The sequence below is a fragment of the Sesamum indicum genome, linkage group LG12 (assembly GCF_000512975.1).
Source record: "Sesamum indicum cultivar Zhongzhi No. 13 linkage group LG12, S_indicum_v1.0, whole genome shotgun sequence".
Lineage (NCBI taxonomy): Eukaryota > Viridiplantae > Streptophyta > Magnoliopsida > Lamiales > Pedaliaceae > Sesamum > Sesamum indicum.
The window spans coordinates 507,635-519,687 of record NC_026156.1 but is presented as its reverse complement, the minus strand read 5'-3'; the positions used below and the strand labels follow the sequence as shown (position 1 = coordinate 519,687).

Below are 12,053 nucleotides of genomic sequence, written 5' to 3'. Positions count from 1 at the left end.
GGGTGTTTGGGGGGGTGGGGGGTGTACGCGTGTGTGTATGAGAGGTGTGTGTGTGTGTGGGATGTGTGTGTGTATGAGGTGTGTGTGGTGTGTGTGTGTGTGTGTATGATGTGTGTGTGTGTGTGTATGAGGTGTGTGTGTGTATGTCACGGTAGGACATGTCATACTTCCATTTTGAACATAGAAGAAGTGAAGTGTTGATTTTATCTTCTGCGCCGATGAATGTCATCTCCGTCTTGTTACATTTGTCATTCTCCTTCAATTTTTAAGTTTTCATTTCTATCTACACAAGTTTTTTTCTCGTGCAGAATGTCACCATAGTTCCGCAATATTTTATGCTCATTATGGGTATTGTTTACCTGATATGAAAGAGTTTATTGAAATAAGAGCGATAACAGGACAGGAGAGAGTGCATTGTCCCAAAGTTCATTTGTCCGATTTTGATGCTTGTGGGAAGATAATTCACAGGGCGTTCCTGAAAAACATCAACGTCCCTCCATCTTATAACTCGCACGGAAGTGCTCATAAAGACACAATGCTCATGTCTATATAATATTTTTGTTGGAAAATAAGGAATTTGAACGTGAACCCTCCAATTTTTCAAGATGCTTTCTCAAACTTTTGGAACGTATAATATTACTGATTGATAATAAAATAAATATGCATAAAAAATAAAAATATTATTCCATATATTTCTCTCACTTGTCCAATGTGTCTTCATATTTTTCCCATTTTTTTCTTTTATTTATTATTTTTTAATAATTAAAATAATTAAATAAATATTTTCATAACTCAAAAATCTTTTTTTGTGTTTCATTTACAGTTTCGAGATCTTCGATCATTTATTTCTTCAGCCACTATATTGCTATCATTAAACTTGTCGATCTTCCACAAAAACAAACAACAAACACAAGGGCAAGGTTTTGTTGGGAGAGACATATGAATTCTTTCATTGAAATGAAGATAGAATTGTACGCAACCTCAAAAATTCACTAGCGTAGCAAGACACGAGATTTTGTTTTTTTCTCGAGCCAATACAGTAATTTTTACAAATAATCAATAATTTCATCCAATCTAAATAAACACACATGTGGAAGAGTCAACCAAAAATAAAAAAAAAAATAGTCAGCCTTATAATAAAAAAAATTTGAAATTAGTAAATAATATATTAATCTGTCCTAAATGGATTAATGAACAAGACAATCACAGTGCAACAATTATTGGGTGGGGAAGTGGAAGCACTAGCGCAATAAAGCCCGTCACTGCTTCATTTCAATTATTGTAATGAGAGCCAAAAAGCAGCCAAGCCAGAGAATAATTTTATACTGCCCATATGCTTTTCCATCCATCTATCATTAATGTTGTTTAATCAATAGCCAATGACCAGTAGTCGGATGAACCTGCTACACTACCGCACATATCACATACCTACTCCCTATATATATATATATATATATATATTAATGACAATTAATGAAATAAATAAATAAATAATTACTTCAATTCATAATTTTTAAATTATGAAATATCAATCTTATTAATTAAACGAGATCTTACTGATGGTTCCCTATTTATTACATAAAGAATTAGCAGACATGGAATGATTGTAATAATATTGTTATGTTAAATTTCCCACCCGAATTAGATAACTCATTTGGACCCCTTCCACCATGGTGGTCAAATTTGGAAGCACCAATTTTTGTTTAGGCATATGCGCAATTTGTTGTTTTTAAGATTAGTTTATTGTATCATTTGAATTTAACTGATTAAATATATTAATAATTTTAAATTGAAATATTTGTTCAATCAAAATAAGTAAAAAAATGATAGAAAACACTGATGTGGGGCTCGAATTTATAATATCTAATTACGAAGTTTTAATTGTACCGACCACCAAAGCAAATTAATATGTTACTGTCATTTCATAATAAAATTTGTAAAATATATTTTTCGATTCTTTTATTTGTGGGATACTGAATTTTTGAATGGACAATTGAAAAACTTTTCGCCAATGAAGCTCATTGCAATTGGAGCAATTGAGTTTATATGATCATGATGTCAGAATTAATAATAAATACTGATAAATTAAAATTTATAATATAATCGATTTACTCCAAATAATTTAGAAATATTATCTGATTAAACAAGCTGAAGTTTTGAAAACATTATCCTGAATTCAAGATTTTTGTCTGAAATAACGGTCCTCTTACCTCTTCGCGTGCCCCTCTCTCGTAGCTGTAAGAAAACCGAAGAAAAAAAAGAAATCAAAAGGGGGGAAATTTCTGATTAGCTGGAAATTCGGTGCAGCTAGAAACTCACAAATAAAAGAAACAAGAAAAGGGTATAAAAATAGTGATGAAAAAACTTGTCAGCTTTCGTGTAAACCTCAGCACACAGGAAAATGGAAATGCATTTACTGAAGAATTTTCCTGGTCAACTCACGCGCTGTGCTGTTTCTGCCCATTTCTACTTTTTCACATTTGACGCCCATTGGTGGATCTGTTTCTCACGCAATCAAAACCCCTCAAGTTAAGGAATCCATCCCTCTTCTTCGATTCAAGAATTTATCGTCTTTTGAGTGCTTCAGCATCCCATTTCTTGGGTTTTTGTCCGCATTTTTTGTTTGTGCAGTTTTTTGCCTCTTCTGAAGTGAGATTTGAACGAACTTTTGAGCTTTTTGGTGGAAACTTTGAGGAGGGCCATCAACATTTTTGGTTGAAGTCAGCGTTTGGGTCATTGGGAAGCTGTTCTTGGAGACTATTTGAGTGCAGTTTGGTATAAAAATCTTGCAAAGATTTGAACTTTTCATGTTATTTTAGGAGTTGGGCAATTGGAAAGTACAGGGCATTGGTGCCAGTTTAGTTTCATAGTTGATCTAATGCTATGAGAAGTATTCTATACAATTGGAAAGATGAGGATTCAAGAAAAGGGAGGAGTTCTTTATTGTTTGGCTTTTGTTTTTCTGAGTTTTGCTGTGCTGGCAACCGGTGTGGAAAGCAAGAGGGAGGGACATGAACCCTTGCTGGCTTATCTGTTGGAGTCAGGCGTGATAAATCAGGAGATGGTATATAGCTCTTACTCTTGTTTGAGTCTACTTTATGTGCATTGAGAGATTTCTTCCTGATATATTGGCTGAGCTTCAGATGCTTCTACTGTTTTTTGGATGTATATATTGTAGAAGATGATTGCTGATCTTGTTCATGAGTTCACATGTAAAGTTGCCTTCTGCTGTTGGAAAGACACTAGTTTTATTTGCTTTTTATCCTATAATGTAGTTTGAATTGTAGTCAAGCGACGGCTCAGTATAAATTAGTGTTTCTGCTTCTGAAAGCTCTTTGCATAATATGCATCACTTTTCTAGCATAACTTCTCTGATGATGCTGGCCGTTCCTCTCATTGTCACTTGGTTTTATGAATGCTTATCTGGGAATGGGGACTATTTTCTCCGCAAGTGTTGAAGTTAAAGAGGTTTTAAGGGTTTTATGATGGATATGATCCTATGATCATAGTTGTCTTCACATCAGGTTGAACGATATGATCATAATTGTTATGTGATGATTCCTTTATTTAGTAATCCTTTTCCTAGTGTTTTTTTTAAACAGATATTAGACTGATTGTATCAAGGAAAACTGAACAAATCAGAAATTCTTGCGCTAGTCCTATCTTCTCTAAAATCCCTTTGTTGTACTTCGGGAATAATGTGCTGGGAGAATGGATTTTATCATTTTGCAGAGATGTCGAGGAAAAGTTAAAGGTGAAAATTCTGATGGAAATTTTGATGCATGCCTAAATATTTTGTACCTCTCTAGGAGCACTTTTCGTGACATTGTAAGGTTCTCCACTGTGTCCTATGCCTTCCCTGCACTTCACGAGAAAGCTTGAGCACACTTTTGAATGCTTGTTATTTCTATATAGCATACATGTCCATAACGCATACTGCGATCTAGAATGTGATGCATAATCTGATGGAATTTCTTATTGCAGGCTGAATTATTACGGGTTAACTGTATGGCTGAGTTGTTGAATGCCAAGAAAAGATTACAAGATGTTGAATTGCATTTCATGGAGGAGAGGGCAAGTGATGGTAGTAAGCTTTTGATTGGCTGGACATCCAGTACAAAAATTCATGATACAGTCACTGTATTGCTCCCTCAGGTTAATCAAATCCTTATAGATTGTGTAAGGGGAAAAAATCATTACCGACCTGTGAATAGTGGAGAAGAGAAGGGTTTAGATTCTTGGTACACCAGGTATTTCGGGTTTCTATTTAACCGGCACTGGTCTTCCCCAACAGTTTCATCACCTACTCCAGCACCTTCACTTCCACCATCTCCTACTGAGGTTCCAGCTAGTCCTCCATTACCTCCATTTTTCCCAAGAGATTTGGACCCCTCAAACTTGCAGCCTACATCTAGTGGAAATGCTTCTGCTAATGCTTCTGATGTACAGTCAGGCAATCAGAAAACCAGCAAGAAAACTGTTGTTATTGCTGTCACCGTGACTGCTTCTGTGACCTTTGTTATTGCTGCACTGCTCTTCCTTTTCTGCCGGAGATGCTGTGGAACTGGTTCTGGACGGGGTAGAAATGATGAGAGTCCTCTTCTCAGCTTAAGCTTAAGTGACTATTCTATTGGTACATTATCTTGTTCCTGATGATTTTTATCTTGAAGTTCCATTTTGCATTTTCTCATTGTTTCTGTTTATTGTTTCTCATTTTCTTAGCCTCTTCACACAAGTCCTTCAGTCATGGGACTTCACTGAATGAAGAAAAGCTTGGCAATCAGTCATTGCAGAACAAATTGAACCACAGCAAAGTCAGCGGAAACTTCTATGTGGAGTCACATTCTCTGAGCAATTCAAAAAATGATATTCCAACGGGAACCACAGCTATTGCTGCCACCAACTCAGGAAATTCTTTACAGATGCCACCTGGAATGTTGGGTGCACCTGGATTGCCTCCATTGAAGCCACCTCCTGGAAGGGTGGATCCCCCTAAACCACCTCTGGGCAATTCAGCTCCTCCACCACCCCCTCCCGCAGCTCCTGTACCACCACCGCCACCACCTATAAGGCCTTCTTCTGGTGGCGCACGCCCTCTGCCACCTGGACCACCTCCTCCACCTCCTATACCCTCTGGTATTAAAGGTGGTCCTCTTCCGCCACCACCTCCAGGTACTGGTGTTGCTCCACCTCGGCCACCCCCTATTGGCTTGAAACCCCCTCGACCTGCACCTCCTGGACCACGTCATCCTTCAACTTCTACTTCAGTTGAAGAGAGTGAGGCTGGTACTGCTAAAACTAAATTGAAGCCATTCTTCTGGGACAAGGTATTGGCTAACCCTGATCAATCAATGGTTTGGCATCAGATTAAATCCGGGTCGTTCCAGTAAGTCCATTTTCCCCCTGATTATTTATTTTCCTTAATTATTTCGTATGTTAAACCTTCTTATAGATACAGTACGCTCTTGTTAACAGGTTCAATGAAGAGATGATAGAAACTCTATTTGGCTATGCCCCTACTGAGAAGAACAAGAGTGAGGCGAAGAAAGAGTCTACATCCCAAGATGTTCCACCCCAATATATTCAAATAATTGATCCCAAAAAGTCACAAAATCTATCAATTCTACTCAAAGCTTTAAATGTGACTACAGAGGAAGTCTGTGATGCCCTACAAGATGGTAAATCTTTTTTTTGCGTTGGATTCGTAATTTTCAGAAGTAAGGATGAGCAACATGTAGAATTATTCTATGCAGCACATATCAGTTTCTGGAAGATAAGTTATAAGATCACTTATGAGGTGGCAATTATCCAAAGAGGCATCTTATTTGCTATAGAGAAGGATATATTGAGTCAAAGAATGATCAATTGATCTAACTTAGGCGCATAAAAGGTGAAATGTTGTAGAACAGAGGAAATTGTGAATACAGGTGCTTTCATGCCTCATTACGAAACTAACTTCCAAAACGAGTAGATAAGTAGTTTTGATGAAAAGCATAAATAGAAGTGAATATTTTGTGTAGCTTTATACTTTAAGTAAAGACAAAATCAATTTTATGAAGAAATAGATATCAAGAGAAAAATATATTATGTATATGTGGCCTCAAAGAAAACCAGCAAGCCAAACTCCAACCCAGCCGCCCCTGCCATTGTTGCTTAACGTTCTATGTGTCTTATCAGATGTTTCTTGAATGTCCTTGTGGTTCTCTGTGATGCTTATCCTCACGAATGAAGACACCGATATGCATAGGGGAGTAAAAGCTGAGATGTTTGCTCTTTATGCATTCTGTAGAGTTGCCACTTATTGTTTATACGATTGGCTTCTTTGAAATATGGCAAACTACACAATAATAAAAAATTGTGAGCTCCTGAGTGCCGCTGGTATTCTGATACTTTTCTCTTTTAGCCTTGACCTGTGCGATCCTTTTTATCTTTTGGCCACATTGCAGTATGGATATAACGGAACAACACAAATGACTCAAGTGTCATGTTTCTTTGACTATATCTGCGTTTTTTGTTTTGTGATGTAATGTTGACCAACTGTTTGTAATCTGTCTCATCTTGGTCTGCTCATAGGAGGATGGCCTGTTAGGAAGTAGGTCTCTTGGGTTGCATCCTTCATTGGTCTATGTAACATGCTTCTTCATCTATGACATTTCACATGGTATTGCAATGGAACTTAATAACAAATGAACCTAACTAGAATATTCCCCCCTCAAATTACTGTTAATTCACCTACATACACTTGAAAGAAAAGCTGCTAAAACATGGACTAATCCAAAGTTTTTGAATAAAACATGAATGGGTGAGTGCTCTGCTTAAAAAATATGAAATTGTTTTGCAATGTATGAATGGACCAATTTGTTTGGTTGTAATCAATAACATTTGTGATATAGTGGTATATGCTCATCATTGAGATGATGTTTCTTGGAGTTGAATTATGCTATTTCTTTGTGTAGATCCTGTATTGTCTAAACACAGCTAACCATTTTTGCTGAATCAGGTAATGAGCTTCCTTCAGAACTTATTCAAACTTTATTAAAAATGGCGCCTACAGCTGAAGAAGAATTGAAGCTGAGACTCTATAGTGGCCCACTCTCTCAACTGGGTCCTGCTGAGCGCTTTCTGAAAGTCTTGGTTGATATTCCATTTGCGTTTAAGAGGCTGGAATCGTTGCTGTTCATGTGCACTCTTCAAGAGGAGATGTTAACATTAAAAGAGTCCTTTGCAGTGTTGGAGGTGAGATACCCACCTGCTAAAGTGCTAATTGCATCAGGAATTCATATACACTTCTGAGCATGAACTTTTACTACTGTTTCGAGAAGTAAATTATAGTACTGAATGAACTTCGTGCAACCAAAAATTTCAACATTATTAAACTAGACAACCTAGTTGGGTCCAGGATCTATACTGGCCCCTTCTCCCTTTGCATCTTACTCTTACTGAGTGGGGAGCAACTTAACTAACAATGAATTGCTGATGATATAGGCTCAGGCGTACTGAAATTTTTTAACCTTTTGTTGATAATTAGTTTATCCTTTTCACCCTTATTGAAGCACTACTTAGGTTGCTCAGGTCCTCATATAAGGTTAACTTCCTTCAGGGTTCCTCACATAAACTCTTGCAGAGAATTTGGTTGTCCATTAGAATTTTGAGATATTTTCGTGGTTTGCGTAAACTGTTCTATTAGTTTATTGGACTCTAGCTGCTTTGCTGCCAAACATAGACGAACATCTATGCAGTAGTAGCAGAAATAGTTTGATCATATTGGAGTTGCTAACTGCTAGCCCTCTTAAATCCAACCATGCCACGTGGATATGTTATTTTAGTTCATGTTCTAAAACTCATGAACAAAGAATTCAACACCTTTTGTAACAGGCAATTAACTTTCCATCTCTTTGAGCATAATCTGCATTAAATCTGAAGTTCCGTCAGATTAATCTTTCTAAAAATCATATGCCTTCTGGTTGTCTGCATCTCAGGCTGCCTGCACAGAGTTGCGAAAGAGCAGGTTGTTTCTCAAACTCCTGGAGGCCGTTCTTAAAACTGGAAATCGTATGAATGATGGAACATTCCGCGGCGGCGCACAAGCATTTAAGCTTGATACACTTCTGAAGTTGTCAGATGTTAAAGGAACAGATGGAAAAACTACATTGTTGCACTTTGTTGTCCAGGAGATTATCCGTTCAGAAGGCAAAAGAGCTGCTCGAGCAGCCAAAGAGATCCCGAGCATCTCCATCCATAAGTCCGATGATCAACTTGAGCCCACAGAAGAGTCAGATGAGCACTTAAGGAGCGTTGGTCTCCAGGTGGTATCCGGTCTGAGCAACGAGCTTGAGAATGTCAAGAGAGCTGCCATTTTAGACACTGATAGCTTAACAGGAACAGTTGCCAAGCTTGGTCATGCCCTTGTAAAAGCCCGGAATTTCCTGAACTCAGATATGAAAAATGTACCTGAGGAAAATGGATTTCACCAAACATTAAGGAGCTTTGTGCAAAATGTGGAGGTTGATGTCAGGTGGTCGCTCGAAGAAGAGAAGCGGATAATGGCAATGGTGAAGAGCACAGCAGATTACTTCCATGGAAATTCTGCGAAGGATGAGGGTCTGAGATTATTTATCATTGTCCGAGATTTCCTTATAATTTTAGATAAAGTGTGTAAAGAAGTCAAAAATGCACCACGAAAGCCGAGTAGGACCTCTAGGAGCGAAGATACAGCAGTGACTCCCGATCCACGGAAAACTCTTTCCTCGGATCCGCGACAGCTGCTGTTCCCAGCAATCACTGATAGGCGAATAGATACATCAAGTTCAGACGAGGAATCGTAGTAAACTGTTCAGAGCAAGTAAGCGACTCACTGCAGCTTTTCGCACCAATATCAGTTTAACTAGAGGCGCTACGGATGTGAAACTAACTTTCGGTAGTCCCGTTCGTAAATTTTTCTGGCTCTGCAGAGTTTTAGGGAAGACGAAGAAAGCAGTAATGATATCTATTCTTTGTTTCGAGTGCTCTTTTGGCCGTGTCTCTTCCATGGGCGGACTTTAGTGAAGACAGAAAGATGCCTCCACTTCAAGTTTTCCTGAAGGTTGGAGCTTCAAATGGACATAAAAAATCCGGTCGTTGAAATTTTCATTTCTTAGTTCTTTAACTTCCTTTAGCAATTTTGTTCTCTGTTATTCTTTGTCTTCTTATGTTTCTCCAGCTTGATTATCCAGAATTAACCAGTAAATTATTCGAAAATCTCCTGCCCAGTGTCATTGTACAAAAACTGACGCCAAATTCAGTAGAATCAGTTGTCAATTTCTTCTTCATTGTATTGTATTTGCATATGCTGAAACCATCCGGTAGAATACTAGAATGTGGTTCCAAGTGAGTAAACCAAATTCATTTTCCTGAATGACTGTTTTAACAATCCATAGAGAATGAAGCAGCTCCTCACTACGCACTGCAGCCCCAACTCCAAACCAAAATCATGAATTATGCTGCACCTACTCTTCTCTGCTGGTACATTTCAGGGGAAGATAACCAACAAATTTTAATAGAGTGGATCATTACCAATCCCATGGATACGAAAACAAACTGAGCCATGCCCCAGTTAGTCTTTCATCGATCCATTTGCCAAAGAAGGAACAGAAAGTACTAATTATAAACAAATTTACATGCGCAGAATTTCCACAGTTATATTGCATCATATAAACACCGTCCAGATGGAGAAATAAGAAGCAAATTCAGTATCAAAAACGGAAGATTAGCAAATTAACAAGGTCCCATTACCTCAATATCTCATAAATCTAGTTTTTCATTACAGTAAAACAGAAACATGAGTTCCCTTCATTCATTTACAAGCACAAATCTGACAGAACCAATCCCTACCACCAACTACACCTAAAACCTTAAAAAGGACAGCAAAAATGAACTAGAAACATAGGGGGAAAATTTTAAAATACTAATTGAACTAACACTCCCATAACCTAATTGCAGCACCAGAAAACAGTCGCTGCTTCTTTTCCAAAGTCATGTATCTTTCATTTCTACACCAGTTTAATCCTCATCCACAGAAGGCTTTGAGGAACCGCCAGCCTTCTTGGGAAGCAAAAGGTTGTGAATGTTGGGCATAACTCCACCATTGGCAATAGTCACATCCCCAAGAAGCTTGCTCAGTTCCTCATCGTTCCTCACCGCCAACTGAATGTGTCGAGGCACAATCCTTGTCTTCTTGTTGTCCCTTGCTGCGTTTCCAGCCAATTCAAGAACCTGTGGTAAACACGAATTGTGACATTTGAATTATATTTAACCCTAGAAATCGGGGGAAATATTTAACTCAACTCGAAAGCAAATCTTGGAAATTTTGCAAATTGAAAAGTTGTCCATAACAAATATATCAAAATCCCAGATGCAAGAGAGTTCTAATGTGAACCGAGATATAGATGGAAGCTAATTAACTCCGATGAAGAAAACCACGGTAATTAGGCTAAAAATAATTTTGAAAAATTGAAAATAAAATTCCGGAAAAGGTTGCAGAAAATAGAAGAAAGACTCAATAAAAGAGGATTTTGCAATTATAGACGATGAATTAGGTAAAATAAGATGAGAGCAACCAAATACTCCGATTGAGAACCAAAAACCGCAAATAACAACGCACAAAAACTACAACAGACTGAATTCGAGAAACGAATCAAAATTCCGAAACCCTAGATTCGAAAACCTTGAAATCGAGTATGACATAAGTCGTGAAACGTAATACACAATAATTACCTCTGCTGCGAGGTACTCAAGGACGGCTGCAAGGTACACCGGAGCTCCGGCACCAACACGCTCAGCATATTTGCCGGCCTTCAGGAAACGGGCTATACGACCAACCGGAAATTGGAGGCCCGCCTTGCTGCTTCTCGATTGAGCTTTCTTCGCCGCTCCCGATCCGAGTGTCTTGCCACGACCCGCCATCTCAATCTCCCAAAAACTTGAAAACACGGAAGGGGATTGTGTTTGTGCTTGCCAGCTACACAGAAGAGAAGGATGAATTGATAGAGAGAGAGGGGTTTGTGGAGTGGATTATATAGTAGTAGGGGTTTGACAATGAACCAATAGCGTGGCAGTGAGAGGATCCTCGATTCTAACCGTTGATAAGAGAACCAATGGACGGACAGATTGGAGGTGCGGATTTTAACCGCCTAAGAACCTTTTGTTTTGGTGCTCGAGTTTTTTCCAACTCTGATGACGAATTTCACGATTCAGTCCCTAAACTTTTCCTTATTATCTTTCCCCCCACACTTTTCTTTGCCTTTTCTGTTTGCCCCCGCGAGTCAAACGCGTTACATAAAATCTGCAGAATTGGTGCAATATTACGAACATCCACCAGCAATAGCGTATAAGTCAAAGTTCATTCACTCTTGGCATTTACAATTTTTGTTTTTTTTATCATTAATTACATCGATTCAACCAATATATCAATTATGATATAAATAATAATTAATAAATTACATAATATTCATTAATACATCAATATAACTGTAAACAAATTACAATAACTACATAATAATTCAACCAAATCACAATGACAAATTACAAAGTGAGATAAATACCTACACATTCAGTGGAACTCGAATTCATAACCTTGAACTTGTTCATAAAATCTAAACCACTAGATTAAGACATCATTGATAAATTTTTATTTTTAAATAAATCAAAAAAGCAAATGTGGATATATGATCCACTTTTATTATTTTTTGAATTTAAATTTACTGAATGATACAATAATAAATCAAATCTTATAAAAGAGAATCAAATCAGTATTATTTACACACTATGATTTTCTTTTGTGGAAAAATAATTATATTATTATGTCAATATATCATTCGAATTTTTGATACATTCATCAATAATAATCAAATTATAAATATTCAATATAATGATAAATATTGTTAAATTACATAAAGTGGGACAACACTTCTTAAAATCTGAAATCAAATCTCATATTCATAAACCTCAACTAGAAAGTGCTAAATACTAAAAGAGGAAGAAGTGTAAAGTCGCGAAATCAGTCAAATGAAATTTTT

The 12,053-nt window shown here is 37.4% G+C and overlaps 2 protein-coding genes across 4 annotated transcripts; one reads left to right on the top strand and one right to left on the bottom strand.

The window, feature by feature from the left end:
- On the top strand, positions 2,379-9,308 carry LOC105175140 (formin-like protein 5). 3 transcript variants are annotated; one of them, XM_020698199.1, is made up of 7 exons: positions 2,379-3,064; positions 3,985-4,633; positions 4,723-5,386; positions 5,476-5,678; positions 7,001-7,236; positions 7,980-8,842; positions 8,952-9,308. In XM_020698199.1, the coding sequence occupies exons 1-6, from the start codon at positions 2,912-2,914 to the stop codon at positions 8,823-8,825; spliced, it is 2,751 nt and encodes a 916-aa protein (XP_020553858.1). In that variant the 5' UTR covers positions 2,379-2,911; the 3' UTR covers positions 8,826-8,842; positions 8,952-9,308. The 3 variants fall into 3 exon arrangements, with proteins under 3 accessions (XP_020553858.1, XP_011095788.1, XP_020553859.1); XM_020698200.1 differs by adding an exon at positions 3,603-3,754 and having other exon boundaries at positions 2,938-3,064; positions 7,980-9,308; XM_011097486.2 differs by having other exon boundaries at positions 2,380-3,064; positions 7,980-9,308.
- On the bottom strand, positions 9,746-11,035 carry LOC105174810 (histone H2A.6). The gene is made up of 2 exons (XM_011097009.2): positions 10,753-11,035; positions 9,746-10,251 (listed from the first exon to the last, which is right to left on the bottom strand). The coding sequence occupies exons 1-2, from the start codon at positions 10,939-10,941 to the stop codon at positions 10,039-10,041; spliced, it is 402 nt and encodes a 133-aa protein (XP_011095311.1). The 5' UTR covers positions 10,942-11,035; the 3' UTR covers positions 9,746-10,038.

Coding starts and splice junctions, on each gene's coding strand:
- LOC105175140 (XM_020698199.1), top strand. CDS start 2,912: ATGAGGATTCAAGAAAAGGGAGGAGTTCTTTATTGTTTGGCTTTTGTT. Junction 5,679..7,000: donor CTGTGATGCCCTACAAGATG/GTAAATCTTTTT, acceptor TTGCTGAATCAG/GTAATGAGCTTCCTTCAGAA. Junction 7,237..7,979: donor AGTCCTTTGCAGTGTTGGAG/GTGAGATACCCA, acceptor TCTGCATCTCAG/GCTGCCTGCACAGAGTTGCG.
- LOC105174810 (XM_011097009.2), bottom strand. CDS start 10,941: ATGGCGGGTCGTGGCAAGACACTCGGATCGGGAGCGGCGAAGAAAGCT. Junction 10,252..10,752: donor TTGAGTACCTCGCAGCAGAG/GTAATTATTGTG, acceptor TGTTTACCACAG/GTTCTTGAATTGGCTGGAAA.